Below are 26,725 nucleotides of genomic sequence, written 5' to 3' on the forward strand. Positions count from 1 at the left end.
CCATTTGTTGTTTGGAGACCTGCATTTCATATTTATCTATTGTATCTAGCAAAACTAAGGCTTCTGTTATCTTTAATTTATGTAATACTATATACAGCTTAAAACGATAAAGAACGTTAACTGTTAAGTTATCGTTCCGTAGAAAACTACAAAAATGACTTCGATATGTGAAACTGTCTAAGATCACAGTTCTCCGAAATCCTCTATTTATAACCTGTAGTCAGTACTGTACTGAGGAAATACTAATTAAATGTCTTGGTCTACGTACGGAATACAAATACTTCGGTACTTCTCTACTTTAACTTATGTTCGAATAAAAAGTTTGTTGTGCAAGTGTAACTTCAATGGTGCATCCGGCCCTTTTGTTAATTACAACTGGTGAATTAAATGTGTATGTGCTAAAACGAAAGTGGATTTTCCAGGTATCACGTAACCATATTGTTTGTGTCGCACATAAACAGAAGACACCAGGTGAGTCTAATTAATGTATTGTAACACATGCCATTTAATGCAATTTATTTCATCATGTTTACCTTAATCAGTTACAACAAATATAAACAGTTAAACGTCGATATTTGAATGGAACATTATACAAGTATACTGTATCAGCCAAATACTATCTCTGTGGCCCTGTTTAAACTAACAGTGTGAAGATTAGCGCAAAGTTTGTTAATATGGCATTAAATGATAGCGAATCAAATAGATCTTACTTTTAAATAAGTATAATAATATTTGATATATAATAATGTTTAGAAGTTATATTACATTAAATTGTGTCACATACACGTGTTTACAAAAGTGTCAGGTATCTATACATTGTATGTAACATTTAACCAGTGTTTAGATCTTAACTTACCTGTGTACTATACAATCTTCAACAGTCTATTACTTTGTATGTATGTGATAATATAATAACTACACACTCCGCACAGGTACAATAATAATACAAATTAATATTCTTTTCTAGCTAATACTTTATATTACGGTAATGGTGTACCATTTTCTTTCATATTAAAAATAAACTTGTATTGCCAGCTTGATAGTGAAAGATATGTTTTTCGTATGTAGCCTATTACTAAACTGCTTACTTTCTTCGCCCATTCGGCTACAGTAATTAGTTACCAAATAATGTGGTTGTCTGGCATATTGCGATGTATGAGTAGCTTAGATACATAGATAGCTTACCTTCTCTGACATAACGCCTTGTAATGCTAACAGTAGTGTGCTTCTTCAGAGTAACAAATTTAATGCTGCAAGTGCTAGCTAGATTTCCAGGAAAGTCAACTCTCTTGGATATGACATATTTTAGAGATAGCATGATGACTGATAGTTTGACTGGACTTGAGCTATACCAGAAATAAGTGTATACGAATTTTGTGATTTCTGTGTAATATCTACAGAACGTATTATGACCTAGTAATTAGAAATATTCAAGTTGTAGTAAAACATCACAATTAACAACAAAACATATGATACATTGGTACATTAAACTCTACAATATTTCTATAATGCCAATAACACACATCATGTTTTATACTAAATACGACTTTCTGATTGGCAGAAGTTTTTCTTCATATACTATGAAGAAAAAATCCAAGAATGGCGCGATAACGCGATGTTTTCATGACATCACAATAGAGACGTTGACGTTGCGTATTGACAAAGAAAAAATAATCCTTTGGAAAATCAATGGCATCGTACGTTCAAACGTATTTTTTGTTATCAAGTAGACTGAAAAATTAATTATAAGCATACGCGGATTCACACAGTATGCAAACAAATTTCTTTCACACACGATGAAGGTTAAAAATAGTCAATGCTTAAAAACTGATGTCTGAATCGTAGGCGACTTCATTTCACGTTCCCATGCCTTACGGTGTTTACGGCGAACAACCAACTAAATTCTTTTACATAGACTACAGTGTTTAAGTTTGTTAAAGTTTTGTAATGTATTATTAAAACAACTGAATATAAGTTAGCTACTGTGTTCTATAATCAAAGTCTAGGTTCTCATACTAGATAGAAAAAAAGTTTGGGTTCTTCAGTTCCAATTCCATCAAAAATCAGGAGCAGTTCGCACTAAAAAATCCTAAAATTTTAACTCTTTTACCTATTCATTATCATAATTGATATCTTGAACCTAAATTTCTATCTGAATTTCCAAATTCATACCATGGTTATCTAGGAATAATTACCTGTCAGAAAATATTTTTACTTTCAAAATTCATATTTAGTCAGCCAATCAGCGGCCGGGTCAAAATTGTATCCTGGACTCAATCAAGGGCCATTTCGAAGGTCTTTTTTCGTTAAGTTGAATGTTCCCTTTAGAAGCTGAGTTGTAATCGTTTCCGCGGTCATAACTGCTCGCGAATTTAAATCGAACTTGAAATGTGGTCACACAAGTTGGTTAACAGTACCGCGTCAGTATTGAACATCATTTGAAGACACGATTAGATCAATCATGGGATTAGGATGGCCATATTGGGCCGCGGTGGATGAGTGATATCTCGACATAATATACCACAAGCCTTCCACCTCGGGGTCGCGAATTCGAATCCCATATGGGACAATTGCCAGGAACTGATCGCTGGTCGATGTTTTTTTTCACCGTGTTCTCCGTGTAATACGAGTTAGGGGCTATCAAATAGATATACTTCGTAAACTTGGCCGTAAGCTTTGACGTAAACTAGTGTACATAACCCTGCATGTTGAAAATGGTCAAGATATGAATGGCTTGTGGTGTGTTCAAGATTAGTATACGTACACAATGTATTGGTATTTAACTACAACTTGCTATAAAGAACAGCTCTAAAACACAGACTCAAAATAATATACGAATTTATCAGTTTTAACCACAATGCTGTATTAAAACATAACATACGTCTCTATGTTTGTGATGTATGCGTTGTGAATAAACATTGAGGAAGTGATTCGACACAAGTTACCATGAAATGACATAATGGAGATATTCCTATTTTAGGACATGTATTTGTTGTAATTACTGACCTGGTTTTCGGCTCTATGTATTTATTACATATAAATGTATAAATCACATAAATTACGTTACAGTTATAATTGATATTAGATAAGGGTATTTCTCTTTTTAAGAATTGTTTTAATTTTAAAAATTATTACTGTTATAGTGAGTTATTTAGGTGCTTCAGTGTGCCGGATGTGTATATTATTTGTGTATATTTTTATGATTATTTTGAGTTTGTTATCTTATGTGATCGCCTTTATGTTCTTCTTGAATTGATTGCCCACCTTGTCATTTGAATAATATGTGAAATTATCATCAATATCTAAACTTCTTAATTGATTCAGCGTGCAAGAATTTATCATTGTAGTAAACTAGCGTTATTGTTTTGTTTTTGCAGTGCCAAGAACTCAATCGAACTTCGGTTGTTATTCTTATTCTAAATGATAGAAACAATGGATACCACGCAGCATAATGTACGACATAGTTGATGAAGAACACACTGATTTTCCAGACGCACAGTTGCCTCGATCCCATGGTACACAACGTCAGCACCATAGGGACAATACATATCTCCAACCCATTTACACCGAACCACATACGAATATACAACCACCACAAGTTTGTACGAATTTTTCATTAAGTCAACGAGAGACAAACACAACAAATGGTTTATTGGACTCCGGCTTCAATGGATACCTCACACCTACACATAAAAACCGACGACGACGTTGCAATGTAAAGACAAATACTCTTCTTTATAAATTCCTGATATCATTATTGCTAAATGTTGCATTTATAGCTGTTTTTACTACTTCGTTATACGATTTCTTAAATTGTTGCACTGGAAACTCGCCGCCGAATCATCAACCTCATACACAGCTTCCACAAGTTGTGTCTCAAGGATACGATATATGTTTCTTCAACCAAGGTGGGCGATGTACTGGTGAGATTCCCACACAGGGAATGCGGGCCTGGTATGCAAATGGCTACTCAGACATCACACATCAGGACGACCACCCAACATTGTGCTGTTATAAAAAATCAAAGGCTATTAAGCAGCTTACATATCTTGTAAGTATGGCATACAATATGATCATAGGAATACATTAATGGTATGAAATATATACGTGTGATAAGATGTTCTGTCTGAACTAATAATAATGAATACTTTAGAAATGTATAATTTAAAGATGCTTCACCACCGACAGAACATAAGCAATACCCATTATTTGAACAATAATTGGCACACAAAAATACTATAAAATAATTTGTTCTGCTTTTGGTGCATGTTCAATGAGCACGTCCTTCCATTTAGGACATAGTGTCATGATTCCTTAGGGACACAATTAATTTTATGGTATAGAGTAAGTGCAAGTAACTTTTGAAACTGAAGAAAAATAATACTTGGCCTGCTATTGTTTTTGATAAAGAAAGATACCATTTGTCAGCGGGGTAGCATCTTTAATAATATTTCCAAAAAATAAAACATCAATAACAATTTCAGTTGCATTTCATGGTATACTGATTTAATTCAGAATATATATGAATGGGTGCAACTAAGTTGATATTAACGTGTTTTAAAACAAAACGCTATATTTTATGAGTTATCGATCTGATTAGGAACAGTAAAATCGTTTGTTCTCGAGTGGTGCAGTGGTTACACTACTTGCCTTTCACTTAGCCGGCCGGGGTTCGATTCCCGACACGGGCGTAAAATGTCAGGGGTCACCTGCTCGATCACGTGGGTTTTACCCAGACACTCCTGTACCGTCCACTCTAATACCTCTCGTGCTTTCAACCGGTCCACCAAAGTGATTTGTTTAAGATATATAATTTTTTTCGCAACCAATATAAAATATATACAGTTAAACTTATATTTGGCGTATTTTTCATACTCACAAATCAAGATGAGCTTACAATATCTTGTTCAATATTCACCGTTTAATGCTACCAACATTTTGAGAGTGACAATACTTTTAATGCTTAGGTTTTAATTTTACAAGTACAAATCAAATATCAAAATTATCTTTGGCAGTACTGCCAAAAATGATTATAACTGCGTCTATAGTGAGGAGGAATGAGTACATACGATAAGAAAATCAAGCCAAGCTGTGGTCTACAATTTCGTGAACATTTTATAGTGTTATTAGTAATCGAAAGTGATTTCTGCTGTTATTTTTCCATCTAAACATACGTAAAGGCATAAAAACATCTATTTTGAAGTTCATATTTTTTGTGTTGTAACTCTAGAATATAAGGCATCTGAAGTCATTTGAATGATTTTCGTAGCTTAATCCACCAAACTTTATGGTATTCATTAGATTAATGAAGACACAATGATTAGTCAACATGTTCGCCCAGTTATTTTACATATAACTTTAAATATTTGAATTGAATCAATTGATGGTGATATTGTCTTCCAGATGTTGTTAGTAAAAGCCCACAACAAAGTACGGAGGGTATGTCTGAATTGTTCTACACAACATATCGCCCGATCAAGTGACTTATCTACTGCGTGCAGTATTAAGGCTTCAGGTAATTTATATACTGTGGTACAAAGTCAATCAGCATCACATTTGTATACCTTCGCTTAAATGTTAAGATGTGTTCCTACATACATGTATATAGGTGTTTTTTCAACCATTATCCCGGAAATTGTGACACCATGTGCCAGAACAAAATACTGCGGAACTAACAAATGCTTACATATTTCATTTTAATCGTTCTTGTTTTTATTACTTGGTAAATTTCCCACAACACGAACTTGCAATTTCTTTCTTTAGGCTGTAAGGGGAAATGTAATTTTCGTTATCCTTGTGTGCCAAATATACTTAAATATTATTTAGATGTAAAAAACAATATCTTATCTAATTTCTAGAATATATATTTACCATAGAAGAGAACTAGCATAGGCTGTCGCTAAATGAAACTTGTGAATGGATTCTTTTTAAGGTATCGAAGATTTGTATATATTACTGTATTGTTTATGTCTCACAGAGGAGAAGTTGAAACTGATCGTTGATGATTATTCTAACAACGTCTGTCATCAAGGGGGCATACGAGTGAAGAGGACACGAGTACATTTCATGTATCTGTATTTGGCGATAAATTGCAGCCTCCATGGAAATAATGTCATCAAAGCCGGGGTTAAAGTTCAGGATCAACTCATTGCAGAGACTGATATGAAATGTGACACAAATATAGGTGTAATGACCATTTCTTTGTTTTCGTTTCGAAACCTAGAAGAGGAGACAGTACTTGTTCCATACGTATCACATACAAAGTGTGTTCAATCCGATACAAAGAGTAATAGATTCGAAATATTAGCTGTATAGTTGAACCGAGGAACGAAGAATATAATGCTACATTTAATTCAGACACAAAGTACATAAGTAAGACACTATCAGAACAGTCATACTCGATACTCCAGAGTTTACTATTACTATTTAGCCCTGGACTATCTAAAAGTAAAGCTGGAGGCAATAGAACAGACCGGGTGATTTAGTTCTTCGATGTACATCAAAATATTTATATAGCGGCACATCGTATGTGGTTGACTGTGTGGCTTTGATGTTGGACGTCATTTTCTTTTTTTTTTCTTCTGAACTGCTTTCATTCAGTTTCCCTATGATATAGTCCAGGAGTGGACATAACGTCAGTAATAGTAACCCCTGGAGTATCGAGGGTGCAGAACTGTATGCCTTTTTTTAAACCTACCAATATGGATTGCCGCATATATACAAATGTTTTATGTATGTAACTACGAATCTGGAAAATTTGGTACTACGAGCCACAACAGCAACTTTTGCATTAAGCTTAGAATAAAGTTCTAAATGCCATTGCATTTATGGTTGTAACGGTACGGGTATCGATATTATTAGATTGACTATGACATGGCTGACATGGCAATAGCGCTCGTGCTCCAGTGTATATAATGTTAATCTAATTATCGGAACCCCGTGAGAAGAGGCAGACTAACTCATTCTTATTCATGCATCTTTTAACATTTATCTGCTTGAAATTGAATGTGCATGCAATACTATGAATGATACTCTTGTTCAATAGTGTTCCTGAATATGATAATAATGATATAATCTTTTATAGACATTTCACCATTGAAAAGAGGACATGCTATGTATACTGTACATGTAGGTAAAACACTTATTCAGTGCGATTGAGCTCGAAAGGCCTTCCATTGAAGAGCAAATGTATATATATAATGAATAAAGAACATACCATCAATGGAATTATGAACTACATAAATACAAAATAATAAATGTAAATGTTAATATAAATCCGCCTCCATATATATATATATATCACATATTGTATGGTATTATTTCGTGTGGACTGATAAAAATGGCAGACGTAGACGTTATTAAATTCAGTGCCATATTTTTCTTTACACTTACATTGTACATGTACTGTATTACTAACAAGTAATTTTATATAATGTAAATCATTTTATTCGTGTAAATAAGAACTCGAATGCTTAATCAGATGTTTCGTGAATGTCAGTTATTGCCTCTGATCACGGATAGGCTGACAATAAGGAAGACTTGTATGTATGGATTTAAAACATCCGTTCTGCATACATGTTATTTAATTTCTTTTGCAAAAATGCTCAACAAATATCGATGTTTTACATATCCTACTACTTGTTATACTGTATAACATATCGGTTCAAGTATTGTATTGATATTACCCGATGTACATCTCATTTTACACAGAATAAGGTACTGTAAACGTCCTTGTTTAAGTGGTAGTTTTATTTTAGCGTTCTCGTCCATTACTTCTAATCGCGAAGTCATGTACGTTATGTACACCACTAAATTAAAATGGCTGTTTTCTAATATACATCCGGGCTAATAAAGCATGATTGACGAATTTTCGAATTTGCACTAAAATTTGACTATGATGACCTAAGTACGTTTACGGTGCGTTGAATGATATTTTCTCAATATTTGTATGTATTCATATTTTACCCAAGGAACATGCGAACCTATCTGAAAATGCTTTTTATGATATTTGAAAAAAATGGTTCGATTATACATTTGTATCTCCTTTGAAACCTTTATGTAATAAAATGAGTTTCGTTTAAATTCTTAATTGTCAATTATTTTTTTCGTTACTTCATTTCAAAACGAACTAAGGATCATTATGGCTTATGTTTTACAAAAAAAACTTATTTATTCATTAATTTATTCATTCATTACCAATAAAGACTTAAAATTTCACAAAAAACTGACGAGGACATAAACAATAGAATAAGCACCAACAATATCACATTTAACAGATTGTTTTATATAAATTACACATCTCCTAAGAAATAAACATGCACGTATATAACTAATTTGATTAATGCACATGCACTCAATGATGATATGATTGCAGTATGTACCTGATAACCTTTTGAGTTAGATGTATCTCGTAGACTTGTTACCACATGCACTGTTTCACTCTAGCCGTGACATTTACTGTTGTGTTGACACCCCCGGGAGATTTTCATGTGGAAACACTAACCATCCTAGTAGCTCAGTCACAGACGGAATCGTGTCTATTACATTTTCATAGTTTATACAGTGTTTTATGTATGTGTACTCACTCATTAAGGTTTTTTTTACATATTCCAGAATACAATTTTTAAACGGATTTATTAAATCATTAATATCAGTAATGATGTCCAAATAAATTATCAAATACGTGTGTTGTGAGATACATCGTAAATAGCCCAATACATTGTATTTCAATGAGACATGCATTTATTTGCAATCATTTAATTTAAATAGAATAAACCGATTGCACAATTCCGAGTCATTTTTTACTGTATATACATGGTTTTCTTTCTGTACAATGTAATCTGAAGATTTGTATTACGAGAACTACTTATGTAAATATAATGTCATTGAGGATTTTGCTTTGTTATATTTCAAGTGATCTGTTATTTCCATATTATCTAGACTGTTATATGTAAGAGGTTCTTTCTCCGTCCTAAAGTGACACTTCCGTCAAAACGCTTTACGTAGTAAGTGTACTGACACACATTTCTGTTTTTCTCTATTGCATAACATTTTTCTAGCCTTCTAATATTTCAAATAAGTACACTATTCAACATTCACCAATCAGAATTGGTTTTACATGATATTTTTGGTGTCTAATGCAGCACTTATCCTTGCGAGATGTTGGAATTTGAATTTTCAAGGCCAGATTTAGAAAACCTCATATAAAATGAGCGCATACATATAGCGTTTTTATTACATAACTTCAGTATCTCGCTTCCTGATAGATCTCGGAAGACAAAACAATATATTACTAGTGCGCAGGCAATGCCATTCGCAAATCCGTACGGCTTGTTATTGTAATTATTCTGATATCACAGTCAGGGAATATCGAATAAAGCCTTCTAGTAAGTAACGTTATCCATGTGAAATACATCTGCGCTTTCTCTAAGTGTGAATGTACACGTATGGTAATTTCCCCCTGGTTGTAACTGAAGCAGGGTCGTTCCACGAAAGAGAAAACATCTTTCAAATCATGGTCTCAGTGACATATTTAATCAATCTTCCATTGCCGTTTGTGCGTGCGTTTTAAGTCAACAACGATTATGGGAACATATTTGTAGTGGGAAATACCACATTAGACACATTATATGTAGACAAATTCCTTGATGTGTCCATTTTACATTCTTCTCACATGGCATGACTTACTTTCATTGACCAGTTGTGTGGATTTATTCGGCTCAAAATTCTAGATATCTAAACCTAATCGAAATATCATTAGCTGTTTTGATGAGATAATTTTTTGCAAATAAAGATTCTATCACGTTCGATTTTCGCGGATTTTGCAGTCAACCTAAATTCACCAAAGGTTCTTTTCGCGAATTTATATCTATCAGATTTATTTTAATAAATAGCTTAATCGTGCATATCATTTTTTGTGAAGTTGAGCTATTATGGTGTTGATTGGATTGCCATTTTAACCCATACAATGCTTTGTAAAATACCCACTATCTGCGCAAACCTTTACCCACACGCATATCTGAGCCAAGATTGTGTTATTAAAATACGCGGAAAAATCTGTTTAATAAGGAATTATCACTTCATGATTAAATATCTGTTTTGCCTAGAGTACCCTATATCAGTTACATCTTTTCCTCGAAACACAAGGCAAATGCTGACAGATAGATGTCACCAAACACCAAATGGAAGTAACACAACATTCATATTCCGAGGAATAATCAGCAGTATCATATGACGAAAACAAGCTTACATATTGTACATAGACAACGAGATTTTTCATACATTATCAGGAAGATCATTGTTAAATAGAATATCCATAACTTACAATACAATTACTACTACCTATCGTCACTTTAAAAACCGGGACCGCATGTACACAATAGGAAATTCGTAAGTCATTAACTCCTTTGTGTCTACCAAGGAAATTGTGTTTCACATTGTATAATCGGCATAACGACACTGACAACAAACAGTAAAAGTTTTATGTCAGGTATCCGTATCATACTGGACATTGCATGTATCTGATTAGTTCAAAATATAGTGACAACGGTTATGTAAATACAACAAACGGATACTGGACGAATTTACAGTAAAACAGTTTGTTTATATACCTACATTGTATGTATAGTATAATCGTTACTAATTTTAATTGCAAAGCACCTCGGAATTTACAAATTTAGTTCATTACGTGCTTTATCAGGAAGTTCTTTAACCACACGATTAACATATATATACCTGACTACATGGTGATATATAATACAGTATCCGGGGTGAATAGTTCCTAGAAAAAAAAACCTTTGTGGTCATGGTCTGTGAGAGCAAATCTTAAACGAACGTGAAGCTTGGACCAATCGTGGAATAGTAGAATGACTCATATGAGCTCAAATAGACAGCTGTACTAAATAATCCTTTTTTTTTTTCATTTTCTTGTTACATATCTGAAATCCGAGGTCGGGTACTTTTTTACCATTTGGTATCATTTTGTATTTGAACTAAAAAAATCTTTATCATCATGCCGTGCATTTTATGTTAAATACAGTCCATTACCTGCGTTATTTTTTTTTCAAAAGAGTCATTAAATACTTGAACACTTTTGTACCTTGTGTTTGCTATGATAAAGCGTTATATAAATATTGATATACAGGATCTGGGGTAGACTTTAAACACTGAGTCATGCCAGGTAGATATCACCAGTTGTATGACATGTCTCCCTAGCTACACTACTGACACTGTCTATTGATAGAGCGTCTGTCAGTAAATGACTTAACTGTCAGAGAAAAGCAAAACACACAGGCATGATATTTGGATATATATTTTTGTATATTCTAAATTTAAGAAATACCAATAAAGTATATTGACGTACACTTGTGTTTGAAGAGTGTCTATAAGTAAATAATTCCCTACAACATTCAGAGATGTAAGTATCAGCAATGACATGTGAATACACTTCTGATCGATTATACTTAAACATATGTCTGGTTAAAATATATTTTCTACGCTTCTCATGTCAAACTAGATTACTTATATTTTCTTAAGTTTAGTAAACGTATGCAAGCTCATTGAAAAATCAAAATTATCTAAAGAATGATAAAAGTTATTTGACAATCGCATTATTCAATTTTACATGCACCTTGCAGAACTTCGAGGAAGTTCTATGAGAGTGTAAATACGTATGTAGTAATTCATCCATCGCTTCACCTAGGTATCCGTATGCTTATTATACCTACATGACACCTATAAAGACTATGGGATCCGTACCTGGTTATCTATTATAATATAATTAATTTTTCTTTGTTTTCATTCCAAATCTGGCTTTCTGATTGGCCAATAATTTTTTTGCATACCACTATGAAAAAAAAAATCCGAGAATGGCGCGAAACCCCGACGTTATCGTGACGTCACAATAGAGACATTGACGTTGCGTATTGATTCGGAAAAAATAATCTCTTAAAAAAACCACTATAATGTTACATTTAAACATACTTCATTTCATCAAATAGAGTATAAGATTAATTATAAGTATTGATGTCACTATTTTTTAATTTTATCGGGTTATGAAAAAATTAAAAAATAGTGACATCAATGCTTAAGTGAAAATACTGTATATCATAAACAACGTGATCTTCATTTTATATTGTGTGTATAATGGAATTATTTTTTAAAAAAAAAACCACTATTTTATATTGTATATTAACAAAATATTCATCGATATAAATGAAATACTCTCTACATAAACGTTACTAAAAGCTATGATAATACGTAATCTGATATTATATCATGTACATTTTATATATATAAACATTAATTATCAACAGGTAGAAAACGGTGACAGGTCATATATTTAACATGTGATTGTATTCAGATACATTTAAAGCGAACTAAGATTCCATTCGGCCATATATTATACACATTGATATACACAAGGTATGAATATGGGGTTTACACATGTGATATTATGTGTGTATTTATACAGGCAAACATATGATGTCTATATATAACAAGTTCAAATTTCACATGTCTACATCGTTATTGTGAGACTTTAACTGTAAAAGACAGATATAGTCGATGTTACGGTCTATGGGTTTATGAGTGAAGCACTAAACGTAGTGGATATGAACGTGAGTGTTATGATACAGAACGACCTTGAGGTGGGTAGTCTATTTGTATACACGCTTGTGTTGATAAAGAATTAGGCCACATGCACTGACTGCAGTTGTAAACATTGAACATTATACCAAAACATTGCGTTTGTGGCTTTGTTTGATGGGATGGAATATTGATGAATTGTGGATTTCACGGTGATTTTACACTTTAATTCCTAATCTGTACTTACTCGTCGAACAAAGACTGGGGCCAGGATTTCCAGATTTGTTCTGTGACGTCAGATTGTCGGTAGGAATTTAGTTCAGGGGAAGACCGCCACATGAAGGATCGTCGCGAGGCCGATCTGCTCCATATATCTGTCTGTGAGTATAAGCGACACTTCTTATTGCATCAATTGATTTTTGTTTTAAATTGCCAAACCCGGAGATTTGCAAAAATGATGATATTACGGTGATTTTGATTGTAATAGAATTAACAGACAGCGGGTCTTTACATACATATACATACGTATACAATGCCCGATGCCGAAAACGAAAGTAATATGTTTAAACTACCATTCACGCGATATATGTTAACAATATATAGTAAAGATAAATGTAATGTAATGTTGTATATGTGTACATCTACACATACAACCACATTGTCTTAAACTTACTGTGATTTGATATTCAATTTTCCGAGAATTCAACTTTCATTTTGTCTTCATTAAACTGAACGTTCTGTTAACATATCTTTTATGAGAAGAAGCGATGCTGTTTATGACTAGGAACTCGTTTCTTTTGTAGAATGTAAAGATGCTAAGGAAAATCCGATGATAGGTGCTACTACAATGACGCATCCACTTCCCAGATATGCTAATGTCGCACCAAAGATACACGGTGAAAGGGAGAGAAAAACATCAGCTTGTGAACAGAAATTTAACCCGCCGACATGTGAAAGGGAGAGAAAAACATCAGCTTGTGAACAGAAATTCAACCCGCCGGCATGTGAAAGGGAGAGAAAAACATCAGCTTGTGAACAGAAATTAAACCTATCGGCGTGCCAAAGTGAGACAGTTCCATCTGTTTGTGGTAGTGGCAGCACACCATCGGTTAGTGGATCTTGTAAATGCAGCAACTGTCATGATTCTGAATCATGTAGTAGCTGTTCAATTGCAAACGGCGGTTACCTACGAGCAGCCCCCGAGGATAGACCGCCAGTACCATGCAGACAAAGACGGTTCACGGATGATTTTTCTCCAGAAAAATATTTCAATGAAAGTAATATCATACAACACGATACTAAACGATTAAAAGCGCTTGATATTCCACTTCCGTTGCCATCGGATCTGAACAATGATTCTGTGTTTCTGAACGAGCCATTCCCTAACCGTCACGGCCCTCAGATTGGGCCACCGCCACTACCAATACAACCACATGTTACATCAAGTCATAAAAGGTTTAGAGAGCCTCACCCCACCCCAGCACCCCCTGCACAACGAGGATTATCCTCAAGTCAGTTTTACAGAAAACCTTCTGATGAGTTACCTGTTCCTAACCGATCACTGTCCACTCAACCTCTCATCCACGATCACTCTATTGAAGTGACAGGGAAACCTAACCTTGAACATAAACTGGACGACCTCTCTCATCTCACTGTAACGTTACCAAAGAAGAAAAGTGATCATAAAAAACTAAACAGACAAAAACATGAACCAAGTAAAAACAATGTACTGATTAAAATCGGAACAATTATTTCGTCAGTATTGCTCATAGGGTTAATGTATATGGTCGCAAAAAGTGTCAGGGAAATGTTCTTCGTATCTCGTCATCACATTAGTCGTCCACAACATCTATGGAACTATTCAGAGCCAGCCGATTCGAAGCTCGACACCACTATATGTTTTTCATGTGAAACTATGAAGGAGTTTGAGAGACACCAGAGTCGGTTCGATTTATATGGTTTTAAATCGGGCGATAAAACACGACACTGTTGTGTAGACCAATTAGGTCACTTGAAGTGGTTAGTTAGCATGGTAAGTACAAATGTTTACCTCCGGTTAGTAAAGTAATTAGTTTCTATATTAAAGTCTTTATCATGTTTATAATTAAACTTCTAATAGACGATAGTAACTGAGGTTGTAGATCTGTAATTGTTTTCTCATCTTTTTATTTTTCTTTATTATTATTTTTTCTTTTATTAACGATTGCTTTATATCACCTGTGCTGTTTTTGTGTATGGTGAATATTCATATAGCTTAGATTAAAGGGAGATAATACGTCGGACTAGACATCGTAACAGACAAAACCTATTGTTGGCTAAACAACGTGTGAATGACACTTGATTTGTAAAGGAATAGTACCCATAGCTAAATATCATTTCGTAATTCGTTACGTTAAAACAAAACTATAATCCAGTTATTGCCTCCCATCTAATGTAACACATGTTTCGCTATCTTTCAAAGACATCTATTCCAAATATGTTTGATTATTCTTGTAGATGAAAACAAATGAGATTTTGAAACAAAAGGAGACAAGCAAAAATACAACTTCAAAGTCAAGTTGCTCAGTAAAAGTTACCATGGTGCAAATCACCAATGATGGTAAGTACAAAGGACTATCATTTCTTATATATTCGAAAGACATTTGATCTTGAAAATAGTACTGATTAATGAATGGGTTATTATTCAAAATGCTTTTTGTAAAACTTTGCTGAAAGCTTTCAAACTCATACACATATTGAATTGTACCATCTAGCCCTTATATTATAGTAAATTCCGATGATTGTGGGTTCCTTCATCTTTTCATGATATTCATTATATGATTACTACATATATCATTGCTTTACATAGTGTCCATTAAGTGAACGTTAATATCTTTCTGGAATACACTTAATTAACAAATGTCTTTTACATTTACATATTGATAATAAGAACGTTTTCTGTTAAGTAGCATACCGGTCCCATTCTTAATGAATATTGTTTGCTTATTTTCTGAGTATCATTATTTTATACATGTATATGTTTTTCCCTTTTTATTTCAGGCAAAACAAGCTTGACATTAAACAACACAAGAATGAAAACGTTTTGTAAAGGTGCTCCAATAAATGTGACAAAGAACTCGTTAATGGTTAAGAAAGAAGGCATGTATATGCTGTATATGACTATGTCGGTAGTCCTTAATCCTGACAAAGTCAACGAGGCTACAGGACATAAGGTACTTAAAGCATACATTTCGTGTAGTAAATCTAAAAAGGGAAAATGCATTGAAGTAGAAACTTTGAATAAAACACAACCATTGGTGGACACACAATACCACGTGTTTAATATTTACACCGTGAAGCAATTCACAAGTGGAGAAAGATTCTACCCTGTGTTGTCAGAGCCAAAATATATCTATCCGTCCGAATTAGGTAATTTTATTGGTGTCGTTGAACTATGACATTAAAGTTAGATTAATAAACTCTGTTATTATTCATTTTTCCATTCAAAAGCTCGGACAAATTCAATATGAGAAAGGTTCAATGGGAACTATGCATTTGTCTTATAAGACATCGGAAAGGAGAAAAAGTACATCTTATGTCGTACTACAAATGTGAGAAAGGTATTTAAAATGTAAGCCGAAAAAGAGAAATACATCATTATTTGATGGCTATACAATGAGAAAGATGTTTGTTTTAATACCCATTCATAAATGTACCCATATTGCAGAATATTAGTCAATAATTGAAGTGTTTCTTACAATTAACAAGTGAACTACAACATTGTTGATATTGTGATATATAATACATATGTGCCAATACTGTTTTTCTATTATCGTCAACATTTAACTATGACATGAACTGTATCAAACTGCTTAAATGTAAGTAATTACATTTTGCAATTTCAAATGGTCCCTATGGCTATGCATAGAGTTAAAAAATATTTGCGATTCATATGTTACCGTTTGCTAAAGGTTTATAGTCATATTTTAATTCCTTTTGTCAAAAACAAAAGTGTTATGTACTTTTACCGCATAACAAGAACAGTGACCCCCTCAAGTTATAAAAAATGGCTTATTTACAAAATGTTCGTGTCTTAAATCTGCGTTTGTTTATTGATATAGTGAAAAAAGAGAGTGAATAAATGATGTACTTTATGATTACTTTGTACGTATGTTCAGCCACTACTGGGTGCTTCTGTTGCTCAATAGACTTTCAGATTAGGTGCCATCTACACCTCTACTACAAGAGAAGTGGTTTAGCCAGTGTCACATGTGGCATATTTATGGAATACACTAGTGGTCTTGACAATCAGTGTGATATATAAATATGATACAGATAAAACGCATGTTTTTGTTTATTTTTATACAATGGTTTACTAGTAGAACAATAAGCCAATATTACATGTACATAATTCACACAATAATAGATATTGGTCGAAAATCCTTAAAATATTTTTATTGTACGGTATTAAAGAACAAAGTTCTTATATCTCATCTTCATCTCTTTGCTACATCTCATTCATGATAAGTATGAAATACATACATAATGTATATATATATAATATCAAATGCAAATTGCATGCTCTAAACATTAGTTCATTATGTCAATATTTATTTATTTTTATATTTATGTTATATTATGAAAGCGATAACAAAATTGATAATTGACACAATTCTAAATTTTAATAACAATTTATTTTGCTCAATAAAAAATATTCTTTCACACACTAAAAATTTCTTACTTTCAACTTCATTCAACTTCATATATCAATGAATTAGTGTATACGTATAATGTGAAGTTCTCACTCAGCAGTGAACCGTCCTAGTCATATGGTTGTGTCCAATCACATTACACACATATATATAGTGCCAACCAGCAGACCGTCTGTTAATAATTAGCCAATCATAATCCACCGTATGTTTTAATTAGTACTGTAAAAAATTCGCTCCACTACATCTACGTTTATACGTGTGCCTGTTAATTGTTTTTTTTAGTTAACTCCCTTGTTCATGGCCTACGCCAAACGTTATACATGTAACACATTTGTAAAATACAGTGAATAAAATATCACTTTTCTACTCGTTACATGTTTGTTTGATTCAATGTTAGTATGGTATCTGCGTTTTATTTGCATCAATTAAGACTGGTAAAATATGAATCAAGTATTCGATCCTCTTATTACAATCGATAATGTGATATACCAGATAGGTTTAACTAATTAAACTAAAAAGTTCTTTATTTTTAATGTTTAGTAATGCATAAACAAACACAAGGGAAAAAGAACAACTAAAAAATCACACCTCAAAGATAATTTTCTTTTACGACCTTGTAGTTATAGGGTCAAATAAAGGAGCCTTGTTTGAAAAAATCTACCGTACAGCGCACAGAAGACAAGAGACTAGCTCCGTACCTAGCGATATATATATATATATATATCTATTCTGGGTATACCGTGATCACATGTAGTAGTAAGGGTTAAAGCACAGGTACTCGTTTCTAATATAAGTATAATACTGGGTCAAGGTCTATAACTCGGCCGGCCATATAACACTACCCAATTTCAGAAAAAGTATGATTATTAACCAACCGTATAGGATATAATAATAGGAATACTCTCAATCGACAGCCAGATAATTTATCTTTAATTTGGTATATGATACAATATATATCATGCCGTATAAATGTCACTAGGAATCCAGAAACATCGGAAAACAGCCAGATTTACACTGGTCGGACACTGTGGTGTCCTCCGATAAACACGCCAGGGCTCTAATGGGTAGCTCAAAAACCACTGCATGTCAACATTTCAGCTTCATAGGAATTAAAGTTTGGTAAAAAACAAACTTACAGGTATGTTAGTGTTTATCTATATACCATCCATTTCCTCAATACAGCCTTTTGAAATTTCCGATTGAAAAAATGTGTGTCTCTAGCCGTCATGTTGATATGTGTGTAGTACATTTGTTTTCTCGGCGTTGATTGGTCAATTAATTTTCGAAAGCCAATCAACGCCGACAAAACAAATCTACTGCACACATACTTACATGGCGGCTATAGACATAATTTTTCAATCGGAAATTTCAAAGGGCTACGTTTGGCAAATGGATGGTATTTATCCAAGGATTTACTAACCGGTAAGTTTGTTTTCTACCAAACTTTCATTCTTATGACGCTGAAGTGTTGACATGCAGTGGTTTTTGAGCTACCCATTAGAGCCCTGGCGTGTTTATCGGAGGACACCACAGTGTCCGACCAGAGTAAATCTGGCTGTTTTCCGATGTTTCTGGATACCTAGTGACATTTATACGGCATGATATATATTGTATCATATACCAAATTAAAGATAAATTATCTGGCTGTCGATTGAGAGTATTCCTATTATTATATCCTATACGGTTGGTTAATAATCATACTTTTTTTCTGAAATTGGGTAGTGTTATATGGCCGGCCGAGTTATAGACCTTGACCCAGTATTATACTTATACTTATATTAGAAACGAGTACCTGTGGTTAAAGGGCATATTATAACTCTGCTCACCTCGGTCGGCTGTTGTTGTTCTGAGAAGTTCTAAAACCTGCTTTCACTTTTGTTAGTTACCATGCACTTGATATATGACTGTCGCTGTAGGCGTGATCGTTAAATGAGACCTCCTAATAGCTGAATTTAATCTTGATTAAATACTCAGTTTTGTTCGTATCCATTGTTAATTTGTCGTTAAAACATATTACAAAGAATAACAAATATTACTCAATAGCTCATCTGCCTTGCTTATTTAAAAACATCGCCTACAATGGGATACCCGGACAGGAAATATCTCGAGAATCAACAGAGCACATATGAAAGAAAACACATCTTGTGAATATCCAAGTCTTTTCTATACAACATGTATCATATCACCAATAAGTAGGTCAGTTAGTGTTCTAGCACTAGTAAGTGTGTATCAACGACCAATTATGTTTGTGTCTCGGCCACAGGGGTTATGTGACACTTTTTGGAGTATGTCATATCAAAACATTGTGGTACAGTATTCCCGCTTATTTATTAAAAAAAATTGGCCGTCTGTATTATGGAAACCTATTATACATTCACATTAAGCTCAAGCGGTGTAATAACAAGTTGACCTATTGCTCAGTGCATTTTACTTCAAAAGCTTTATGTATGAAACACTAGCCTCCGTGCTATAGTAATACATTAGTTTGGCTGCGGCTAACCGCAGACACTAAATATAATCAATCTTGTTTCCCGCCTATAGCACTTATAACGCCTAGTGAGCCACAAAACCACAATATTTATCCTTCCTTTGAGCAGGCATCAAATGTGATTATCGGAATAACCACATAGATATAAGAAAAAAAAAGTTTATTTATGCGGGAATTTTTAAAGAGCTTAATAAAGTAAATAAACAAATAATCACAAAAATGGCAGTGCAGATATATATCCAGATGAAGTATATTACTTATTTGGGATATATACATGAAAAATACATTTGTAATATGTCTAAACATGTACCAAAGTGTAACATATGACAGAACCAGCGTCGTAATAGGAACAATTACGTGACGTCAATAATTCACGAATGTGACCAATGTGCTGCTGACCGGTTTTTAGTAAATATATCAATAAGTGTGATCGGGTGGTGTGTAGTAGTGATGCCGCTCGCTTTTCGCCTAGCTGACCAAGGTTAGATACATATACCCGGCACGGACGTGAAAAGGTTATGAATCACCTGCCCGATCAAGTGGGTTTTCTCCGGACACTCCAGTTTCCTCCCACACTAAGACCATCGCGCGATTACATTCAGGCAGTTTGGAAATATGAAGTAAGTGTTGTCCCTGTTAGATTAAATGTAGTGGTCGCAGTTCTTCGTCGATAACTTGCAGTGGTATCACAAAGTAATATCTCAGGTGTGTGAGTCATACTGTAAAGTTGTTTAGACAAGGTGATTTGACAGGCATATAATATGTGGATATGTATATTTATATATCATTATTTACCTAAATATCCGTATGTTACGCTACATCATAATAGAATAACTTTTTATTAGTATGTATGTAGTAACCCATTGCTATCCTAGAAAGAGAACATGCCACGGACTTCATCAGTATATGTAATCATGTAGTTTCATTATAACTTAAGCGATTTGAAATAAATCGTTTTACGGGTATGAATGCAGTGCCAGTTATAATCATTTGTATACAAAATGAACTGTGCAAAGGTATGTCTCATATAATCTGGGAATACCATGACGTCAGTAAACCGGCTTCCGGGAGGTGCTAGGACTCTTTGGAGGTTTAAAGCAATGTGAATGCAGGTATGAATACATTTGATTAATTCTGTACAAAAACTTCGCTTAAAGGTACGATAGCAGTTTAAGTGAGCCGTTTTGACGCTATGTAGATAGATACACATGTACTTGTTATACAAACATATTTTCATGTTTATATCTCGGGCAGATTGCAGGTATTGTAACGTTAGGTAAAAAGAAAGTAAAACTATGTTGTGATTTACAAGCAAGTGTTTCAAAGTGCTGTATCGTGTTTATTTTTATTGCTATGGCGACAACTTTTATATAATCATATAATTATATGTTGTATGTGTCCGAATTGGCGGAAAACTGACATGTTATTTTGTCAACTGTAATCTATTGAAAACCATGGGGTTTAACGAATGATGTAAACACAAATGATGCCTTATTAACGTTATTAAAAACACAAACATTATGCAATGTAAATTTTTTGTTGTTATGCCAGATGTAGTTTAGATGGAAACATACCTGCAAAAACACTCTACAATTACTAATAACACTGTAAAAATGTTCCATGAAAATGCAGAAAACAGTTTGGCTTCATGGTCTGACCGTATGTACTCATTGTAGTGCACTGTATATGTTATATAATGAATTTGGCAGTTAATCATTTTCTTTGTACTTGTACATTTGTACTTGTAACATTAAAAACTATGCATTGAAAGTATTGTAATTTTCAGAATGTTGTTAACTTTTTGTGGTGAAGAACATATTAAAAACTTATTTGTAAGTATGCGAAATATGTCACATATAACTTAAACATTTTGAAAGGAGAAGTTAATCAGTGAGTTAATCATTCAATGAAAACATTACGTGAATATTCCTTACACATTAATATTTTTATTGACAGTTTAGTAACTCATTTATTTATTTCACAGAAATCATATATCAGTTTTAAAACGATGATGGCCTATTCTGACGAATGCTATTTGAGTCCGGAGTCACCTGGGGCTGAACGCCAGCATGTATGTAACTGTCCATATTGCCTCGACGAAAGAGGCGAGTCCAGCACTCGCTCCCCTCTAGAACTTCCTCCAGCTGCCTGTCACAGCAGTTCCGACTTCTTTTCACCAGAGGAAAACTTTGTCGATAGAAACATACAACTCACTGCGTCAGAGGTAGAAAGTTGTGAAATGATCGAGCAAGAACCAATTACACCTCGCTCTTGTCGTCCTAATGCATTCCATTCTGAAGATGTCCTAATTGAAAGACATCTTCAAGATATTCAATTGAATCTGGTAAGACATTTTAGTGAAAATGAACAAAATCCGCAACATGTGTCACAACATCATGTACTCCAAGTGTTTGGGACGAATGTCACGATGACAAGAGAACAGACAACACCGATTTGTGACCATAACAACATTTCACGACATAAGAATGTTGCAACACAAACACCGTCATGTCGACTAAATCATATTAATTCGAACGTATCGTCTAAATCATTTTATAGACATGTTACAAAGAGTTTCGAGAGACGGTTCGCAAACTTGCGCCCAGCAAGCCGGCATCAGCTGTCGGCAAATGAAGAGGCGTGTGATACATATAGTGAGGCTTCAAATGGGGATTTCTTTACGTGGAGGTTGCCTTTTCGAAAATACAATGTCCTTCCACCGTCTCGACATGTTTATGGAGATTGTGTTCGGTGTCAGTCCACTGATGCGCCATCAATAGGTACACAAACAATTCGCTCCTGTCAGTGCTGCCATTGTAGATCATCACGTGGGGGAACATCTAATTCAGGTTCAATGCTTCGGCCTCTGGTGTCTTACCATGACTATGAAGTTAAACGGGGAAGGGCATGTATGACTATGTGGCAAAAGATAGGATTATGTATCCCGATTATAATGATTTTGTGGCTTTTGTTTTTCGTCGCGGAAAATACCTTTAAAAAGTTTTACTCATGATATATCTTTTTTCATTGTAGTAATAGAGTTGGAAAAACATTATTGATTTTTCCCGCATCTTCTTAACTGTTGGCAACAATGATCCTTACCTACGATATCAGGTATATTTTTGAATAAGGACACGTAATTCAGATAAACATAATGGTTATCTAAAACTAGAACTTACAATTCAATTTGTGAAGAAAAGAATGTGATCATTATTTTTATATCGCTGAATATATTTATTTATTTATTTTTATGAAGAATAAAAATGTGCTAACTATTAAGAAAATATGTAAATGTTGTTTTTGTGTCATCATTCAGCATTTCTGTTTGAACTGTTTACATTGACATTCATGTATAAATAACAATATTAATCATATACAATAGCATGAAAATCAAAACGTTTGGTGATCGAGTGGTTTACTAATGGTGAATGCCTTTCACCTAGCCGACCGGGTTCGATTTCCGGTACGAACGCGGAAAGGGCCACCTGCCCGAAACGTGGGCGTTCTCCGGACAATCAAGTTTCCTACCATCGTAAAAGCCTTTGCGAGCTTATATCATCGCCAACAAAAAGTTAATGTTTTGTGAAGGTAATTACTTGAATATGTATTTGTCGTTTCTGTTTCCTATCCCGATCCAAAACAAAACATGGCGACAAGATGTCGACATTATTGCAAATATGTTTGTCTTTCGACGCATATGCTGAAAAGCGATCTGTTTTCTCTCAGTGTCTATTACAGTAAAACCATACGGGATACTTGGCTGCAAGACAAATAAACATCACAGCTAATTAATGTCAATTGTGATAATAAAATGATTTATTTGTTCATGCTTCTTCTATTATATCAGAATTGAAGGAATAATGAAAAACTGTTCCTAACTTTATAGTTAAACCTCGATGTTTCGAAGTTCAAAGGACCGACTTTTTTATCGTGATGCAATTCATCGAGTGTCAATTACCTATGGTTCGTAACAATTGCCCCGTAAAGAAACTTCGATTCACATAAAACTTGGATTCATACATTGGTTTGTTAGTAATATTAAGTAGTAAAGAACCTATTCGGAACCAAGCAAAAAGTTCGATACAGCGAGAAATTCAATTCACTGGAGATCGAATCATGGAGGAATGACTGTATATTGAAACATTAAGTATGGCTTCTACTTCAAACCTTTATCAAATATGGTAGAAACACTAAACCTTGAATTACGTAAATTCGTTAAAATGGAGTATTATAATTATTCCGAGTGTTAAAAGCCCTATATCTATAAATGGCATGATAACGTATAGAAGTACAGATATTTTAGACGAAGAAGGAGACAATGATGATGATAATGGTGATGATTATGATGTTGATGTCAATCTTGATTATAACTGAATTTATAATATGTAATAATTAATGTTTATTTGTTTTCATACTAAATCCGACTTTCTGATTGACATATTCTTTTTCGAAAACCTCCAAGACTGGCGCGAAAACACGACGTTATTATGACGTCACAATAGTGACGTCGACGTTGCGTATTGATTCAGAAAAAAAAATCCATTTGAAAATAAATGGAATCGTACGTTTAAACGTATTTCATATTATCAAGTAGTCTGAAAAATCAATTATAAGAATAGATTTAACTATTTTTGACTTCATCGGGTTATGAAATAAATTTTGTTTGCAAATTTTTGTGAGAATCCGCTACTCGGATTCACACAGTTTGCAAACAAAATGTCTTTCATACCCCGATGGAGTTAAAAATGCTTACATCAGTTCTTGAATAAAGATTAAAACAATAAATTGTGACATACCATTTCAGCCTATCACTGCTCTTTAAATGTAGTGTTTGAACTCACAACAATGTACACCAAAATGACCAGTTGACCCCCAATATGAAGGAGATGAAAAGAAGACTTGGTAATAAAATCAACATAATGCTAGGTTTACACTATGTTCTCGGCGATCACGGTAGCCCCGTTTGCCCGAAACGTGGTGCGCCGTGGAATTTTGGCTATTTTTGTCTCTGTATTCAAGTTGAGCTAGGTCTTGTGAAGTTTTGCCACGGTCTTTTACGGATGACGTCATGGACCGTGGATATTCGGGAAAGTGCTGTTCCGGGAGGTTAAAGGTACACTACGGCTTTAGCACGGTCTATCAAGGATACCACTACGTTCTCACTAGGCCTGTTACGATCTGATGAGGTCTGCTACGTTTTACACGTTTTGATCAAGCTCCGATACGTTTTTCATGGTCCGCCAAGGCTTACTAGGGATGAAAGTCTGATACCGGGATTTTTTTGAAGCAAATGAAACAATATTTATTGCCGAAAATGTCATTTCAAACACATTTTAATTAGAAATTAAATTTGGTATGAATATATAAATATTATAGCCAAGTGTTTTTACGCCATTGTTTTCTGTAATGGTTAATCACTTAATCTGTCTTTTGCAATAATAGCTTTTGTATAATTTGATGGTTTTAATGTGTTTGATAATGACTATTTCTGTTTAATAATACAAATAATCCATGAAGTAGCAAATATGTACCAGGCCAGGCAATGATACTTCATCAGATATTGGTTGCAACGTAAAACCGTAATAAGACGTAACACGCCGTATCACGTCGGGCTTTCAATCGCTACAAGCCGTGATGTGCCTTGACAGAACGTATCGAAACGGTTATCATCCACCTTAGCTTTCCGTCAAAACCTTGACAAACCTTGACAAAACGGCACAAAACGTGCAGCCAATCTGCATCAACCGTGATAAAACGTGGAAAAAACGCAACAGAATGTCACAAAACTTGAAATCACCGTTAGATTCCGGGAAACGTGCTTGCTGCCCGTTCCACCACGGACCGTCTGGAAGTTTTGTTACGGCCTCACACGCATTGTTACGTTTTGTTACGTCAATCCCGTTTTATGACGTCCTGTGGCGTTTACCATCTGTACCGTGACTGCCGTGGCAAATTTTTTGACAGTTTAAAAATCTGGCACGGCATCCAAGGTAATCACGACCGCTCACGTTTGTCTATCACGTCCTTCTGCGTTGTCTCAAGTTGTCTCGCGGTCACCACGTTTTGTCCACGGTGGCCCGAAACGGGGCTGCCGTGGCCGCCGGGAACATAGTGTAAACCTAGCATAAACATTCCATATCAGTTTAGACACGTATATAGTCGTCAGTCATCTTCAACATAACAGAAACTTCATATAGCAGAACAGCCACTCTCAAATCACACTTTGTTTTATTGTTACAAATGATTAATTGCATTGGTTTAAAACGTTAAATTTGTTTTTAACAATGAAATTACGGTCAAATAGAACAAGCAATATATATATGTATCTTTCCTGTCAGACGACGGTGAGTCAAACCAAGTACAAGTTCACGTGATTTACCTCCCTTGATAGTCATTATATTAGAACGTCAGGATGTCTAGCAGTAATTTAAATGGAGATACAGTCGATTTTGTGTCATACGTTCTGTTACTGTTTTCCCAGTTTGAAGCCTTTCGAATCATTTGTTTTATTTATTAATTGATGTGTGTAATTTGTTTTACCAGTATCAGGAACAAAATACATTGTTGTAACATATGAAATGAACAGATGTTATATCATAATTTCTAATATTTTTCATTACATTGTAGTATGACTAATTCCAGAAATGACAAAACCATAACATATAGTAATAGTTACACACTTTTAACCCGTTGTATTCACTCAGAACAGAAGCTTATGATACCATTTTAACATAAACATTGCAACCGAAAGATAATGTCTGGAAATATGAGTCCAAATCTCTTCATGTTACAATCTTTATTTGCACAACATCGGACTCAACATTCTTGTGTAATAAACAAACAGACGTTGTATAATTTCGATAATCTTTATATTTTACCCTTATTATCTACAGACAATGCTTAAGTACCCCGACAGGTCATTGTCATGACGTCGACAAAATGACATCATACACACTTGTGT

General features: G+C 34.2%; 3 protein-coding genes across 4 annotated transcripts; all 3 read left to right on the forward strand.

Annotated features, from left to right (window-relative positions):
• The first annotated feature begins 235 nt into the window (after positions 1 to 235).
• On the forward strand, positions 236 to 8,082 carry LOC138307318 (uncharacterized). Of its 2 annotated transcripts, none has more exons than XM_069247995.1 (4): positions 236 to 471; positions 3,378 to 4,051; positions 5,404 to 5,515; positions 5,978 to 8,082. In XM_069247995.1, exons 2-4 carry the CDS (start codon positions 3,452 to 3,454, stop codon positions 6,313 to 6,315), a joined length of 1,050 nt encoding a protein of 349 aa, XP_069104096.1. In that variant the 5' UTR covers positions 236 to 471; positions 3,378 to 3,451; the 3' UTR covers positions 6,316 to 8,082. The 2 variants fall into 2 exon arrangements, with proteins under 2 accessions (XP_069104096.1, XP_069104097.1); XM_069247996.1 differs by lacking the exon at positions 236 to 471 and adding an exon at positions 964 to 985.
• A 4,424-nt stretch (positions 8,083 to 12,506) lies between these two features.
• LOC138307345 (uncharacterized) lies at positions 12,507 to 17,648 on the forward strand. The gene is made up of 4 exons (XM_069248042.1): positions 12,507 to 12,965; positions 13,389 to 14,617; positions 15,082 to 15,184; positions 15,625 to 17,648. Exons 2-4 carry the CDS (start codon positions 13,415 to 13,417, stop codon positions 16,020 to 16,022), a joined length of 1,704 nt encoding a protein of 567 aa, XP_069104143.1. The 5' UTR covers positions 12,507 to 12,965; positions 13,389 to 13,414; the 3' UTR covers positions 16,023 to 17,648.
• Positions 17,649 to 20,260: 2,612 nt separating this feature from the next.
• Positions 20,261 to 23,519, forward strand: LOC138307951 (uncharacterized). Its single transcript, XM_069248890.1, has 2 exons — positions 20,261 to 20,876; positions 21,749 to 23,519. Exons 1-2 carry the CDS (start codon positions 20,871 to 20,873, stop codon positions 22,775 to 22,777), a joined length of 1,035 nt encoding a protein of 344 aa, XP_069104991.1. The 5' UTR covers positions 20,261 to 20,870; the 3' UTR covers positions 22,778 to 23,519.
• Positions 23,520 to 26,725: the final 3,206 nt, after the last annotated feature.

This window comes from Argopecten irradians, chromosome 14, assembly GCF_041381155.1.
Source record: "Argopecten irradians isolate NY chromosome 14, Ai_NY, whole genome shotgun sequence".
Taxonomy (NCBI): domain Eukaryota; kingdom Metazoa; phylum Mollusca; class Bivalvia; order Pectinida; family Pectinidae; genus Argopecten; species Argopecten irradians.

What these genes read in the sequence shown, in the direction of transcription:
- LOC138307318 (XM_069247995.1), top strand. Translation starts at nt 3,452, where the DNA reads ATGTACGACATAGTTGATGAAGAACACACTGATTTTCCAGACGCACAG. An exon ending in TTAAGCAGCTTACATATCTT is followed by an intron (nt 4,052 to 5,403) that starts GTAAGTATGGCA and finishes ATTGTCTTCCAG; the next exon opens with ATGTTGTTAGTAAAAGCCCA. An exon ending in GTGCAGTATTAAGGCTTCAG is followed by an intron (nt 5,516 to 5,977) that starts GTAATTTATATA and finishes TATGTCTCACAG; the next exon opens with AGGAGAAGTTGAAACTGATC.
- LOC138307345 (XM_069248042.1), top strand. Translation starts at nt 13,415, where the DNA reads ATGATAGGTGCTACTACAATGACGCATCCACTTCCCAGATATGCTAAT. An exon ending in TGAAGTGGTTAGTTAGCATG is followed by an intron (nt 14,618 to 15,081) that starts GTAAGTACAAAT and finishes TTATTCTTGTAG; the next exon opens with ATGAAAACAAATGAGATTTT. An exon ending in GGTGCAAATCACCAATGATG is followed by an intron (nt 15,185 to 15,624) that starts GTAAGTACAAAG and finishes TTTTTATTTCAG; the next exon opens with GCAAAACAAGCTTGACATTA.